Here is a 14,721-nt window from a genome sequence, read left to right on the forward strand (position 1 = left end):
CAACTCAGGGGAGCTGATGTGGCTCAGTGTTTGAGTGCTAGCTTCCCACATATGAGGGCCAGGGCTCCATTCCCTGGCTGTGGTACCATTTTTTAAAAAAAGGCATGGTAAAATGCCTCTTGTATGATGTTAAGTGAGAGCAAAGCAGAACAAAAATATGCAAATGCAGCAAAATATGAACACATTCATATATAGACCAAAAAACTGGAAGGAAATGAACTATACCAAAATTTTAATGGTGCTTTCTTTTTTAATATTTTAAATAACCTTCTTACTTTAGAATAGTTTTAGATTTATAGAAAAGTTGCAAAATAGGAGAGCACCCTGTCTCCCCTATTGTTAATAGTTCTCATTACTATGGTATTTTTAAATCCTTTATATAAATATATATATATATATAAAATTTCTCAATCTGAGGCAGGAGTCTCAGAAATGTAGCAATTTAGAAAGTTCAATGATAAAACAGAAGAGTACTGGAGACATAAATAAATAAATTATAATCCATATTAAGGAAGAAAGGACCTGGTTACCATATTTTCATCTTAATGATCCTCCTGTTCCTTTTCTGTAATCATAAATATCTTCAAATGTTATTTGTAAATATTTTCCTTAAGTCATATAGATTCCAAGTGTTTAATGGGTGGCCCATGGACTACAACCTTGCTAATTAATATCGTGAAGTAACCCTGCTGGTTTATAATGTTCAATGTATAAATATCAGAATTTTCTTTTAGGTAGAAGAGTTTTAGATAGATTTTTTCTTCTTCTTTCCTTGGCAAAAGAAATATTAATAAATAATCACTGGGAAGAGGACATGGTTCAACTGATAGAGCATCCACCTACGATATAGAGGGTCCAGGGTTTGATACCCAGGGCCTCCTGAGCCGTGTTGCAAGCTGGCCCACACGCAGTGCTGCTACGCCTAAGAAGTGCCATGCAGGGGCACCCCCGCATAGGGGAGCCCCACGCACAGGGAGTGCACTCTGCATGGAGAGCCGTCCTGCATGAAAAAAAGCGCAGCCCACCCAGGAGTAGCGCTGCACACACAGAGAGCTGACCCAGCAAGATGACGCAACCAAAAAGAGATGCAGTTTCCTGGTGCCGCCTGACAATGCAAGAGAAAGCAGAAGAACACAAAGTGAATGGACACAGAGAGCAGACAATGGGGGAAGGGGAAAGAAATAAATAAAATAAATCTTTTATTAAAAAAAAGTAATCACTAACTCTAGAAGATTATTTTTTACTTAAAATATGGACAAGAGCTTTTGCTTGCACATATTTTTTTTACTGGCCTTACAAAATTGTTCTCAGGATTAAATAACTGGCAGAAAACTGATGCTAAGGAAGCACTATTTCCTTCCCCAATCACTCTTTTCCTTTCTGAACTTAAACCTTTTCCAGTCCTGTATATCAGTGTGAAATAGGGTATGAGTCAGATAGAAGGTATGCCCTTTTCCCAACACTTACTTGTTTTGTAAAACCCATATTCTGTTTTTATGATGTTTATGCAACAAAACCAGTTTTTGTTTTTTTATTGGTACATATGTGCATGTTAAAGTATAACATCTGAAAGGATACACAGCACAATCATAAAGGTGACTTTTGGGAAGGAGGGGATGGTAGAGAAAAAGCATTGAAGGAAATGTCAGCTTTATCTATAATGTTTCTATTTCTAACCTTTATAGTGTTTATTATTATGACTCCTTGTACATTCCTGATATTGTTGATTTGTATGGAAACTATTTTAACAGCAATAGTATTTAAAGAGAAATGAATAAAAACTTTAAAGAGTTATAATAATACATACAGGTAAACTAATTTTAACTGATATTTCTAGCATATATTAGAGTCTGACCTGCCAAACCTTCAAATAATGGATTACATTTTCAGGGGAGCCCTCCCTAACTCTTTACCACCTAAGTGTTTGTGGAAAAAAGTCTGAAGTTGCTTCCAGACATCCACTTGGGCCATGGCATGAGCCCTGGGCTCCCCTCCCCAGATGACAGTTCTGCCTAGAACGCTGTGCAGGGAAGCCCGGCACATGGGGAAATAAGGGGGCTCAATATAGTGCCCTGTCTCTGGGTAACAGATGATCTGCGGCTTTTCCTTACCACTATCAATACCTCCCTCATGTTCTCACTTCCCTCTTCATCCAGCTTAGATGTAATGTTTCATCATTATAATCACTCCCTTGCAAACATCGTAACGACTTTAACACTTCTTTGGCATACTTGCCTGGAAACGGGCTAACACTGGCTAAATCCACTTATTCACTTCCTCCAAACCTACATTTGTGCAAATGAACACTGCTGGGGAGAAAAACACATTTGTGTTGGCAGATTTTACTTTCCTTTTATGACGATAAATTTCAATTGATCCTACCATCAATCCTACCATACTTCTGTTCGCTTTCTACTTCTCCAAAAGATGATTTCACACCTTTGCCTACCTTCTCTTACCTCCTCAAGCTCCCTTAAGCCTCCTCACTTTCAGGTCCCCATACTTTATTGAAAAAAATAGAAAGTACCCGGTAGGAACACATCCTCATTTTCCCAATGCCAAATTTACCTACTTCAACAGGAACTCAAGCTCTCTGCCTTCCCTCCTGTTTGCAAGGAGGAAGTATCTCTGTTCTTATCAAAGCCTACTCCTCTACTTGTGCTCAGGATCCCATTCACTGTCATTCTCAAGAACTCTGATCCTTCTCTACTGGCTCATTCCCATCAATGTACTTACAAGTTTTAGGATCTCTCATATTTTTGTAAGAATCCCTTGGCCCTACTTCCACCATAGTTATTGCCCTTTCAACAACAAAATTTGTAGGAAAAGTTGTCTGGAGTTGGTCTTTTCCTTGTCTTACAATTTCTATGTAATCTCCTCCAGGGTAGTTCAGGTTTGCACTGTTACACAAGGATTGCTCTTGTCACAGTTACCATTGACCTATACGTTACAAACAAATGGCATTTGCTTAACCTCTGAGCAGCAGTCTATTTTCCTCAAGCCTTCTACAATAGCACCTTTGACTGATTTCATCCATTTACTCCTCATAAAAAGTAGTGGAAATCAGATGATATTATCATCCCAATTGTTCAAAGGAGGAAACAGAGATCCCAAAGTCATGGAACAAGTATTTGGGAAAAACAAAACTCAAATTTAACTTCTCTATATATACACTTTATTCTGACTCCACTGTACCCTATCACCTCTTTTAAAAGCTTCAATGCTTCCATCCACATTGAGCTCTGATAAAAATTATAAAAAGAGAAAGGTTTATTTCCTAATCCTCTGGTACCCTGAGCCCAGAACCTTCAAAACACTTCCTAGAACCCAGGTTCACTGGCCACAAGTTCTTCCTTTATAACATAATCTTGTGTTCTCACATGCTCAATACGCAATGGGAGAGAGAACTTCTAATCACAAACATTTTAACTGGGGCCTTCTAAAGATAGTGCTTCCCTATCCCTTTCCCCTGACTTCCTGTGTCAAACTAGGGATCTTAAATGTGTTTAGGAACGTTATGAAATATTATAAAATACTGGAATTTTCAATTCTATAATAGCAACTAGAAACAGCTGCACTAGCAAGAAATACATTATAGTAATTTATAATTGCATAAATACTGTCATTAAGAAGTGCCTATAAAAGGTAGTATAGGGAAGCGGACGTGGCTCAACTGATAGAGCATCTGCCTACCAGATGGGAAGGCCAGGGTTCAAATGCAGGGCCTTCTGACCCAAGTGATGGGCTGGCCCACGCGCAGTGCTGCCATGCGCAAGGAGTGCCGTGGCACCCAGGGGTGCCTCTATGTAGGGGTGCCCCATGTACAAGGATTACGCCCTGCAAGGGTCGCCGCCCCAAGTAAAAAGAAAAAGCACAGCCCACCGAGGAGTGGCGCCGCACACACGGAGAGCTGACGCAGCAAGATGACGCAACAGAAAAGAGACGCAGTTTCTGGTGCCACCTGATAATGCAAGCGGCCACAGAAGAGCACCGAGAGAATGGACACAGAGAGCAGACAACGGGGGTAAGGGGAGAGAAATAAATAAAATAAATCTTTAAAAAAAAAAAGATAGTATGTGTTAGTGGTGGGCAGTAGCTGTAGTGAATGAGCTAAGTTCTATGAGAACCAAGATCATTTTATGAGGAAGAGACCTGATATGTAGCCCATAAAACTTAGAGAAAATCCAACCTTAGGGTGATTGAGCAGGTAATTCACAGCTTCTTCAAAGTATTCCAGGTGAAGGGACTTCAAGTCCTTGGGGAGGTCTTCATAGTTATAATAAGCCAGAGCCATCACAGCAAAACCCTTTCTGGCTAGCAGACTAGCTCGGTACTCCAGAAGGCCACCGCCAGCTCCAGGAATGTCCATAATACCAGGAAATGTTGCTGGTTCTTAGGAAGAAACAAAACACAAAATTATACTATTTCTGGAATCTTTTGCAATAGTGTCAAAAGCCATTTGTGGGACTTCCAGGAAGATGGAGAATTACACAGACAGAGGGATCATTTCTCTTGCAGAAAAAATAGCTAGATAACAGGTGGAGACTGTTTGGAGGGCTGCTCTGGGGCTTAGGATGCCAAGGGAAGGTTAGACACCACCCAGAGGGGAGAGGGGTGAAGGAAACGAGTCTTGGCTGGCTGGAAAAATCCTGTGAAGAAAGCTGCAGCATCAGCTTGTGGCACCCATGGTCCCACCCTCGGAACAAACAGTAGTCCGAGCACTGCAGTGGCTGTGGAATGCAGTGGCTGTGGGCTGAAGGCATTGCAGGGGTCCTCTTCCCCAAGATAGGAGGGGGGAGGGACACAGCTTACAGAAAATTCATATTTTTGCTAGTGAACCTGGTCTGCAGCTTTGCAGGGGTCCCATACTTCCAGGCCAGGGGAGCCACAACATTGTTACCCTGAGAATCAACAGGGAGCTAAAGATAATTTGCCTTCTCAAACACCCTCTTTATTGCCCTGGGCTGGTTGCTAAAGAGGCAGAGAGAGGAAGGGTGTGAACACCAAAGGAGGAGAACAGCTTCTAAGAAAGTGTGCTTGTGAGTCTTGGCCCACCCTGAGGACCATGCTTTTGCATTTTCCACCAGGGCAAGGTCACTGTGACTCCATTCCCCCTAGCATCTGGGATCTAAGCTGAGAGGGCTACCAAAGAGCATCATCTGCTGGCAGACCAGAAAAGTGCACACACAAAAAAGGAAAATAACAATAAGTAAGTAAAAGAGCCAAGCAATGCCTTTACTTCCACCTTCTCCAAGGCTCTTGGAAACTGGCCTGCACCCCATTACCGGGTCCTTAGCCTTGGTTTCAGCAGTTAGACAGGGGGTAATCCTAAATATCTAGAAAAAGTTGAACCAAGACTCAAACAATGGTAGCACACAGCTACTTCACAGTAAATTCCCAGGCAAGAGAGCAAACATCAGAGTAAACTCAACATTAAAACCAGATGCCTAGACATCAGCAAAAAATTACAAGCCATACTAAGAAAAATGAATATATGACTCAGGCCTATGGACAAATTGAAGCTATAGACAAGGGACATGACTAGACACAGCTAATCAATGAGGTTCATATAAATCCCCTAAGTCAAATCATGGAACTGAAAGACAACATGGCTAAAGAAATAAAAGACATTAAGTAGACACTCGGTGAGCATAAAGGAATATTAGAAATCTTGGTTAGAAAAATAACTGAATTTATGAGAATGAAAGGCACAACGAGTGACATTAAAAATATAATAGAGGCACACAACAGCAGATTTGAAATCATGGAAGAAAGAACCAGCAATGAGAGAACAGAACAGCTGAACTTGAAAAGGGAGAAGAACAGAGAGAGAAAAGAATGGGAAAAATTGAGCAGGGGCTCAGGGAGTTGAATGATAACATGAAGCGCATCAACATATGTGTTATGAGTGTTCCAGAAGGAAAAGAGAAGGGCAAGAGTATTTGAGTATGTAACGATAGAAGATTTTCCAACTCTCATGAAAGACATGACTATTCATGTCCAGGAAGCACAGTGTACTCCAACTAGAAGAAATCCAAATAGATCTACATAAAAACACCCAATATTCAGAATGCCAAATGCCAAAGATAAAGAGAAAATTCTGAAAGCAGCAAGGGAGAAGTGAAACATCATATACAAGGGATGTCCAATAAGACTTAGTGCTGATTTCTCTTCAGAAACCATAAAAGTGAGAAGATAATGGTAAAATATAATCATGACACTAAAAGAGAAAAACTGCCAGCCATGAATTCTTTATCTGGCAAAAATGACCTTCAAATATGACAGTGAATTTAAAATATCCACAGATAAACAGAAATGAAGAATGTTTGTAAACAAGAAGTCAACTCTGCAAGAAACAATAAAGGGAGTTCTGCAGCCAAAAAAGAAGAGAGGGAGACTTGGAGGAGACTGCAGAAGTGAAGACTATCTGAAAAGGTAACCAAAAATAAGACATATGAAAGCCATAGGAAAAAATGGTTGAAGTAGGTAATGTCTTTACAGTAATAATACTGAAAGTTAATGGTGTTGGTGTCGCAACACTGCTGAGGCTCAGGGCCCAGCTGGCACATGGACAGTACAAAGACTCAAGTCTCCTCAGCATACACCAACCCCAGTGCCAACCAAAGGTTCAGTAAAAGTGACAGAAGAGGCATGTGTAGAGAGGTCACATCGTGAGTCCAACTCCATCACACTCAGGAGCACAAGTTCCAAAGTACAGTCCACTGGCAAGGCACTGAACTCCAGAGCCATCTGCCATGACCGTAGGACCTGAGTGTCTCTGTAGCCCTCAGGAGCACCAATACCTCAGGTTGTATCTACTTTGGCTGTCTCTGAGATTGTGCTGAGATGTGAGTGTGACCCCTCTACTCTCTGGTTTGTTGGACTTACCCAGGTCAACTAACAGGGAGGTGAGGATGGTCAACTGTCACACAAGGGAACCAAGGGAGTCTACAACTGCAAGCAGGAGAATCCCATCCATCAACCATGTGGGATCTAAGCCCCCTCTTGATTTAGAGGTAGAGTGGACATCACCATCCCAGGGTCCTCAGGATGGAGGAATAAAATATGGATTAAAGTGGACTTACTGGTATTCTACTATAGAATTATTGTGACTCTAGAAATGGAAGAAACTGTATCATTGATGTGGAGACAGTGGCCATGGGAGTTGCCGAGGGCAGGGAGAGGGAAAAAGAGGTGTGATATACGGACATTTTCAGTACTTGGAGTTGTCCTGAATGATATTGCAGGGACAGATGCAGGACATTATATACCCTGCCATAATCCACTGAACGGACTGGGAGAGAGTATAAACTATAATGTAAACTATAATTCATACTGTGTAGCAATGTTCCAAAATGTATTCAGCAAATGCAATGACTGTGCCACACTGATGAAAGAGGTTATTGATGTGGGAGGAGAGGGGGGGTGTGGGGAGTGGGGGTATATGGGAACCTCTTATATTTTTTAATGTAACATTTTGTGTGATCTATGTATCTCAGAAAAAAAAAAAGATAATAAAGAATAACATTGGGAAGCAGATGTAGCTCAAGTGAAAGAGCTTCTGCCTACCATATGGGAGTTTCTATGTATTAGTAATGAGCCAGCTGAAGAGGAAATCAAGAAAAAAATTCCACAAAAGACTCAAATATCTAGGAATTAATTTAACCAGATGTAAAGGATCAGAATTCAGAAAACTACAAAACACTGCTGAAAAGAAGACCTAAACAAATGGAAGTATATTTCAGGTTCAAATATTGGAAGACTAATCATAACGAAGATGTCAATTCTACCCAAATTGATTGACAGATTCAATGCAAAACCAATCAAAATTCCAACACCCTACTTTGCAGAAATAAAAAAGTCAATTACCAAAATCACTTGGAAGGGAAAGGGCACCCGGATAGCCAAAAACATCTTTAAAAAGAAGAGCAAAATCAGAGGACTCATGTTTCCTGCCCTTGAAGTGTATTATAAAGCTATGGTAGTCAGATTCGCATAGTATTGGCATAAAGACAACACATTGATCAATGGAATAAAACTGAGAGTTCAGAAATAGACCCTCACCTCTATGGTCAATTGATTTTTGATAAGCCTACCAAATCTATTTTTCTGGGAAAGAACAGTATCTTCAACAAATGGTGCTGGGAGAACCAAAAAAATGAAAGAGAGCCCCTATCTCACTCCCTATACAAGAATCAACTCAAAATGGATCAAAGACCTAAAACATAAAAGCCAGGATCATAAAACTTCTATAAGATAATGTAGGGAAACATTTACAAGACCATGTAGTAGATGGGGGTCTCTTAAACCTTTCACCCAAAGCATGAGGAAAAAAAAAAAAAAAAAGTTAAATGGGACCTCCTAAAAATTAAACACTTCTATACCTCAAAGGACTTTGTGTAGAGGGTAAAAAGATAACCTACTCAAGGGGAGAAAATATTTGGAAATCACACATCCAACAATGATCTAAAATCCATGATATATAAAGAGATCCTACAACTCAACAATAAAAAGACAAATGACGCAATTAAAAATGGGAAAAAAGATCTTCTAAAGAAGAAATACATACAGCTAAGAAACACATGAAAACATGTTCATCACTAGCTACTAGGGAAATGCAAATCAAAGCTAAAATGAGATATCATTTCATATCTACTAGAATGGCCACTATTAAAAACAAAACAAAACAAAACAGAAAAACTACAAATGTTGGAGAGGTTGTGGAGAGAAAGGAACACTTATTTGCTGCTGGTGGGAATGCAGAATGGTACAGCCATTGTGGAGCACTGTTTGGCAGTTCCTAAAGAAGTTGAATATAGACTTGTCACATGATCCTGCAACACCACTAATGAGAGCAGTGACATATACAGAAATCTGTACACCAGTGTTGATAGTGACATTATTCACAATAGCCAAAAGATGGAAACAACCCAAGTGTCCAACAACTGATGAGCAGATAAACAATCTATTGTATATACACACATGGAATATTATTCAGCTGTCAGACAAAATGAAGTCATGAAGCATACGACAACATGGATGAACCTGGAGGACATTATGTTTAGTGAAACAAGATAGGCACAAAAGGACAAACATTGTACGATCTCACTATTATGAACTAAATATAATGAACAAACTCATGGAATTAATTGCTAGAATAAAAGTCACCAGAGAATAAGATGTGGTTAGAGAATGGAAAGCTGAGGTTTAATCTGTGTAGAATTAACATATACAAAAAATTGTCTGTATATGTTTGGAAATGAGTAGAAATAATGAAAGCATATCATAGGATTTATAATTAATAGTGCCAACACATGGGTACGATAGTAGTTTTGTTTTTTTGTTTTTGAGGTACTGGAGCCAGGGCTTGAACCTGGAAACTCATATGTGGGAGACTGATGCTCAACCATTGAGCTACATCAGCTTCCCCAAGCTGTTGTTTTTTGTTTGTTTATTGCTTGTTTTTTGTTTTTTTTTTTAGTAGGTATGGGGGATCAAACTCAGGACCTTGTATGTGGGAAGCAGATGCCCAACTACCTGAGCTACATCTACTCCACAGTGGTTTGTTTTTTGTTGTTTTATTTTCTATTTTTGTGGAATAATGAAAATGCTTTAATATGGACTGAAGTGATGAATGCATAATTCTGTGAATATAACAAGTGTCACTGATTGCACACTTTAGATAAATTGTATCGTTTATGAACAATAAGAATAATAAGGTGGGTTGGGGAAAAATACACCCAAATGTAAGATATGGATTATAGTTAGTAGTAATACTTTGACAATGCTTTCATAATTTGCAACAAATGTTTCACAACAATGCAAGGTATTGACAGTGAGGTGATGTATGGGAGCCCTGTATGATTGTTATATGTTTGTTTTTAAGTTCACAATTTTTACTGTACACTTATTGTTTATGTATGTTCAGGTATGAATGACATACTTCAGTAAACTTTTTTTAATTAAAAAAAAGCTATTTGGGACTTGCTTATTAATTTTTAAGTTTTCCGTCGACAATAAGAATGCTGACATGCCCCTGGTTTTCAAGTATCAAGAGAATGGCATAGGGTTCCGGCCCAGCGGAGGGGCAGCTGTGTGGGTTGAAGGACATTGTCTTCGTAATTTGTGGCTTTGATTGAAATCATGGCAGGTCCAGAAACTGATGCCCAATTCCAGTTCACTGGTATTAAAAAATATTTCACCTCTTATACTCTTACAGGTAGAATGAATTGTGTACTGGCCACATATGGGGGCACTGCTTTGCTTGTCCTATATTTCAAGTTAAAGTCTAAAAAAACTCCAGCTGTGAAAGAAAGCAACATAAATGGATTCTAAACTGTACCTCATCCAAGTACCAAATTTGATGCCTGCAGGAGCCTAATGTCAACTCGTCATGTGATACTCAATTTGTACAAGAAATTACGAACCTGGGTAAAAAAAAAGAATGGCATAGGCTAAATCCATATTTCCCTCTATACCCAGAGCCTCAGAGCCGCAGAGATTTTTACACTTTCGTGAATGAAAATAATTTACAAACAACAACAAAAACATTGCTTCCTTGCCCCCAGAAAACTGAATGCCAAATGCTAATGAGGATGTGGGGCAAATGGAACCTTCATTCATTGCTAGCAGGAATGCAAAATGGGACAGTAACTTCAGAAAACAGTTTGGCAGTCTCTTATAAAATTAAACATGCTTTTCCACATGACCCAACAATCCTTCCCTAAGGTATTTTTACCCTAGAGACATAAAACTTGTATTCACACAAAAACATACATGCCAGTGTTTATTGTCAATGATGAATGAATAAACAAATTAAAAGAAGGAACTACTGATAAATGTGACAACTTGAATGAATTGCTTCTCAACAACCTTTTTGTAGGAAAAATGCTTCCACAACTAGCAGGATGCAGAAAATGCTTTCCAAGAGTTTGCTGAATCTCAAAACAAGGATTTTTTCACTACAGGAATAAGCAAACTTATTTGTGGTTGGCAACAATGTTGGCAACAATAGGAACCATTACAATCAATGGTTCCTATTTTGATTAATAAAGATGTCTTTGAGGGAAGCGTATGTGACTCAACTGATAGAGCTTCTGCCTACCATATAGGAAGTCCAGGGTTCACTACCCAGGACCTCCTGACCCATGTGGTGAGCTCGCCCACGCGGAATGCTGCTGTGTGCAAGGAATGCCGTGCCACACAGGGGTGTCCCCCGCATAAGGCACGAGCAAGGAGTGTGCCCTGCAAAAAAAGCGCAACCTGCCCAGGAGTGGTGCCGCACACATGGAGAGCTGGCATAGCAAGATGATGCATCAAAAAGACACAGATTCCTGGTGCCACCTGGCAAGAATGCAAGCAGACACAGAAGAACACACAGCAAATGGACACAGAGAGCAAACAAGGGGATGGGGGGTATAAATAAATTTTTAAAAAGATGTGTTTGATCCTAGTTATAAATGACTTAAAATTGAGTCTAAAACCACAATTTCTTTTGCACAAACCTAATATCTTTTCATTTTTTCCTTTTTTTTTAATGTCATAGTAAAAATATTCAGTATTGTCAGATTTCCAGATGATAGCTAGAGGTCTTATTCCTTCCTGCTAATTTACTTAAATCTTAATACTATTCTTGGAATTGAAAGAAAAGCTGCAAAGTTGAAAAAGTAACTCTTTCGAATAACATTTTTTTAAAAATTGAAACTAGCTTTAGATGGTAAAAAAAAAAAAATATTACAACTGTCATTTCCATTTCTTTATGGGTCTTTTAACTGATGACTGGATTTTAAAGAACCTCGTCGTTTTAGAGCAGCAAAACCACGTACTCAGCAAGCCTAACAAGCCACTCACGTCTCCCTGATATCTCAAGGCTGTTTTACAACCTCACGGACCTCTTGAATGTTGGCCCTTTTTCTCTAGAAGCTGCAAGGACACAGACCTGACGACAGGAACTATTAGAGAAGCAGGTCGCTCACCGGAGGGCAGGAAGAGCGTGGCGCGCACCCGGCGCGTGCGCACCGGCTCCCTCCGCACCCCGGGCGGCAGGAAGTCGCGCTCGAGCCCCGCCTGGCACAGCAGCCGCTGGGGCTCAGGGTCGTGGCCGTCCAGCACCTCCAACTCCTTGGCGAAAGGCGTCTGCACGTCCCGCTTCACCAGCCGCTGGAAGGGCTTCTCAGGCTTCAGGGCCCAGAAGAGCCCCATGGGCTCGAGCCCCGAGAAGCTGCCGCCCAGCGCGGGTGCGCTCGTCAGGTCCAGCTCGCCGGAGCCGTCCGCGAGGTAGCGCGCGTGGGCTCGGAAGAGCTCGCCCTTCTCGTCGCGCAGGGACGCGCGCAGCGTGACGGGCTGCCCCGGGGCCAGTCCGCGCACCGTGATGCGTACCGGCTCGTCCCAGCGGCTGCGGCCCGCGGGCTCCAGCGTCACGGTAGCTGCCGTCCGGCAGGGACCCTCCAGACCGAGCCACCTGACCTCAGCTGTGGACGCCAGGACAGCGCCGAACTCTTTGAGCTCCATGGGCAAAGCCTGGGCGCGCGCAGTACAGCGGGACAGGGGGCCGCCATTTTGAATTCAGGACTTGGCGGAGTAATGGTGCTGTGGAGAAAGTAACTGCTTAAAGACCCTCTGGTGGCGGCATTTTATCTGCAGGTGAAGCTCCCGGTTACCCACGATGGGGTTGGGATGTGGGGGCGCGAGAAGAGCAGCCTGGTAAACGGAGCGGGATAGGCCAGAATCCTAACAATTGGTATAAAGCTGCCGGAAGTGAGAGCTAAGACCAGCACGCACGACCTTGCCCAAAGCCTCCCATGCGGAAAACCTCTAAACTACCTCCCTGCTGTCTGAAGGAACTTGGCACCTAGTTATCTAGTCGCCAAACTCAGAGGAATACAGGGTGGTAATTGACGTTTATCACTTTGAGTAATTCACACCAGTTGTAAACCTTGGGCCTTTTGTTATAAACTGTGCAGCGTGCCTCTTTGCTTGTCTACGTATTATTTGCGCATGTGCTCATCCTCCATACCAGTCCCACAGCTAAGAGTTGTGGCCTGTATAGCCAAAGGGGTGCTGATGCAAAATACCAGAAATCGTTGGTTTTTATAAAGGGTATTTGGGGTAGGAGCTTACAAATACCAGGCTATAAAGCATAAGTTATTTCTCTTACCAAAGTCTATATTCACGTGTTGGAGTGAGATGGCTGCTGATGTCTGTGAGGGTTCAGGCTTCCTCGGTTCCTCCTTTTCTGGGGCTTGCTTCTTTTTCCTTTGTAGGCTTTTATCCTGCGGCCCCAGCTTAAGGCTTCAGCATCGAACTCCAACATCAGAAACCCTCAACTCTGTCCTTTGCCATGCCTTTTATCTGTGAATCCCCACCCACCAAAGCACAGGGACACAATGCCCTAATGACACAAGAGGTTTACTTGATTAAGTAATCAATCCAATATAATATTATATGTCCAGAGGAAAAGATCAGTTTACAAACATAATCCAATATTTCTTTTTGGAATTCATCAATAATATCAAACTGCCACACCTTCTTACTAGCAGTTTGACCTCTGTGCTCCATTCCTTACAGGCAATAAAAATAGCCAAATGAGGTAGTAAAGTTATTACTATTTTGTTATACTGGGCTCTCAATTTGCTTCATTTAGGCAAACATCTCCCATTCATCCTAGACTTGTCACCTTTTCCCATTTTTTCATAAGCTGTTCATCCCAGCCAATGGTAGATTTTTCATGATATGTAAGCTTCAGTCCTCTTACAAGGCATTGTACCTGGTTTTACATACATAATCTTGTGTCCTTTTTATTAGAGAAACCTGCAAACTGCATAAGATTCAGGCCCACCAAACCTGGGTTTGCCTCTGCTCCCAATAAGGCCACCCTCAAGAGCTTTGCCATCCAAGCCTTTTAACCTAGTCCCTGTATCTCTAATTACTTTTGTTCTCCTGTGGGGTACTTTACAGTATATTTTGTGCACAAAAGTCTCAGGAACTAAAGAAGGTAAATAGTAAGAGCTAATTTTTGTTCCTTGCAAGAATCCTGAGAAAATGAAGGCCCAGAGAAGTTAATCAATTTGCTGAAGATCACACAGTTGGGGTTCATACCTTTGCAATCTGATTCTGGAACCTGTGCTCTAAACTATTAGGCTTGACCTGTGTCTCTCACACGATATCCTATGTTGAAGATCTGGAAAACAGACATTTATATATTGCTGGTGAGTCATAAATTGGTATGGCCTTTTCAGAAAACAATCTGAATAAAAATATTAAAAAGATGCATTCTCTTTGACTCACAATTCCACTTCTAGAAGTTTCTTCTAAGTAAATATTCATGGATATGGGTAAATATTTGGCTATAATGATGCTTGTCATACAATTGTTTTAATAGAGGAAAAGTTAGAAACTAGCAATAAAATTTGATTAAATTGTGGAGAATTCATAATGGAATATATAACCATTAAAAATGATATAGTGCGGAGCAGATGTAGCTCAGTGGTTGAATACCTGTTTTCCATGTATGGGGTCCTGAGTTCAATCACTTGTACCTCTTTAAAATATATATATATATATATATATATATATATATAGCAAAAGAATAAGTCCTAGGAAAATGGCATCAGAGCAGGCAGGCAGGGCTCAAATCTCTCACAAAAACAATGGAAGAGGGGCCAAAGCTGTCTGAGGAACCTGCTTTGGGCCTCAGCAGACTAGGACACTCCTACACAAACT

The 14,721-nt window shown here is 41.0% G+C and overlaps 1 protein-coding gene across 2 annotated transcripts in view; it reads right to left on the reverse strand.

Annotated features, from left to right (window-relative positions):
• The window catches only part of LOC101439958 (acyl-coenzyme A thioesterase 2, mitochondrial), a 65,613-nt gene extending 51,351 nt beyond the window's left edge, over positions 1–14,262 (reverse strand). For both annotated transcript variants that reach the window (XM_058293096.2, XM_004484969.5), the window contains exons 1-2: positions 11,976–14,262; positions 4,190–4,392 (exon numbers count right to left, since the gene is read on the reverse strand). In XM_058293096.2, the coding sequence (XP_058149079.1) occupies positions 4,190–4,392; positions 11,976–12,510 (738 nt within the window). In that variant the 5' untranslated portion in view covers positions 12,511–14,262. The remainder of the gene's footprint in view (positions 1–4,189; positions 4,393–11,975) is intronic.
• Positions 14,263–14,721: the final 459 nt, after the last annotated feature.

The sequence above is a fragment of the Dasypus novemcinctus genome, chromosome 3 (assembly GCF_030445035.2).
Source record: "Dasypus novemcinctus isolate mDasNov1 chromosome 3, mDasNov1.1.hap2, whole genome shotgun sequence".
In the NCBI taxonomy this organism is placed as follows: domain Eukaryota; kingdom Metazoa; phylum Chordata; class Mammalia; order Cingulata; family Dasypodidae; genus Dasypus; species Dasypus novemcinctus.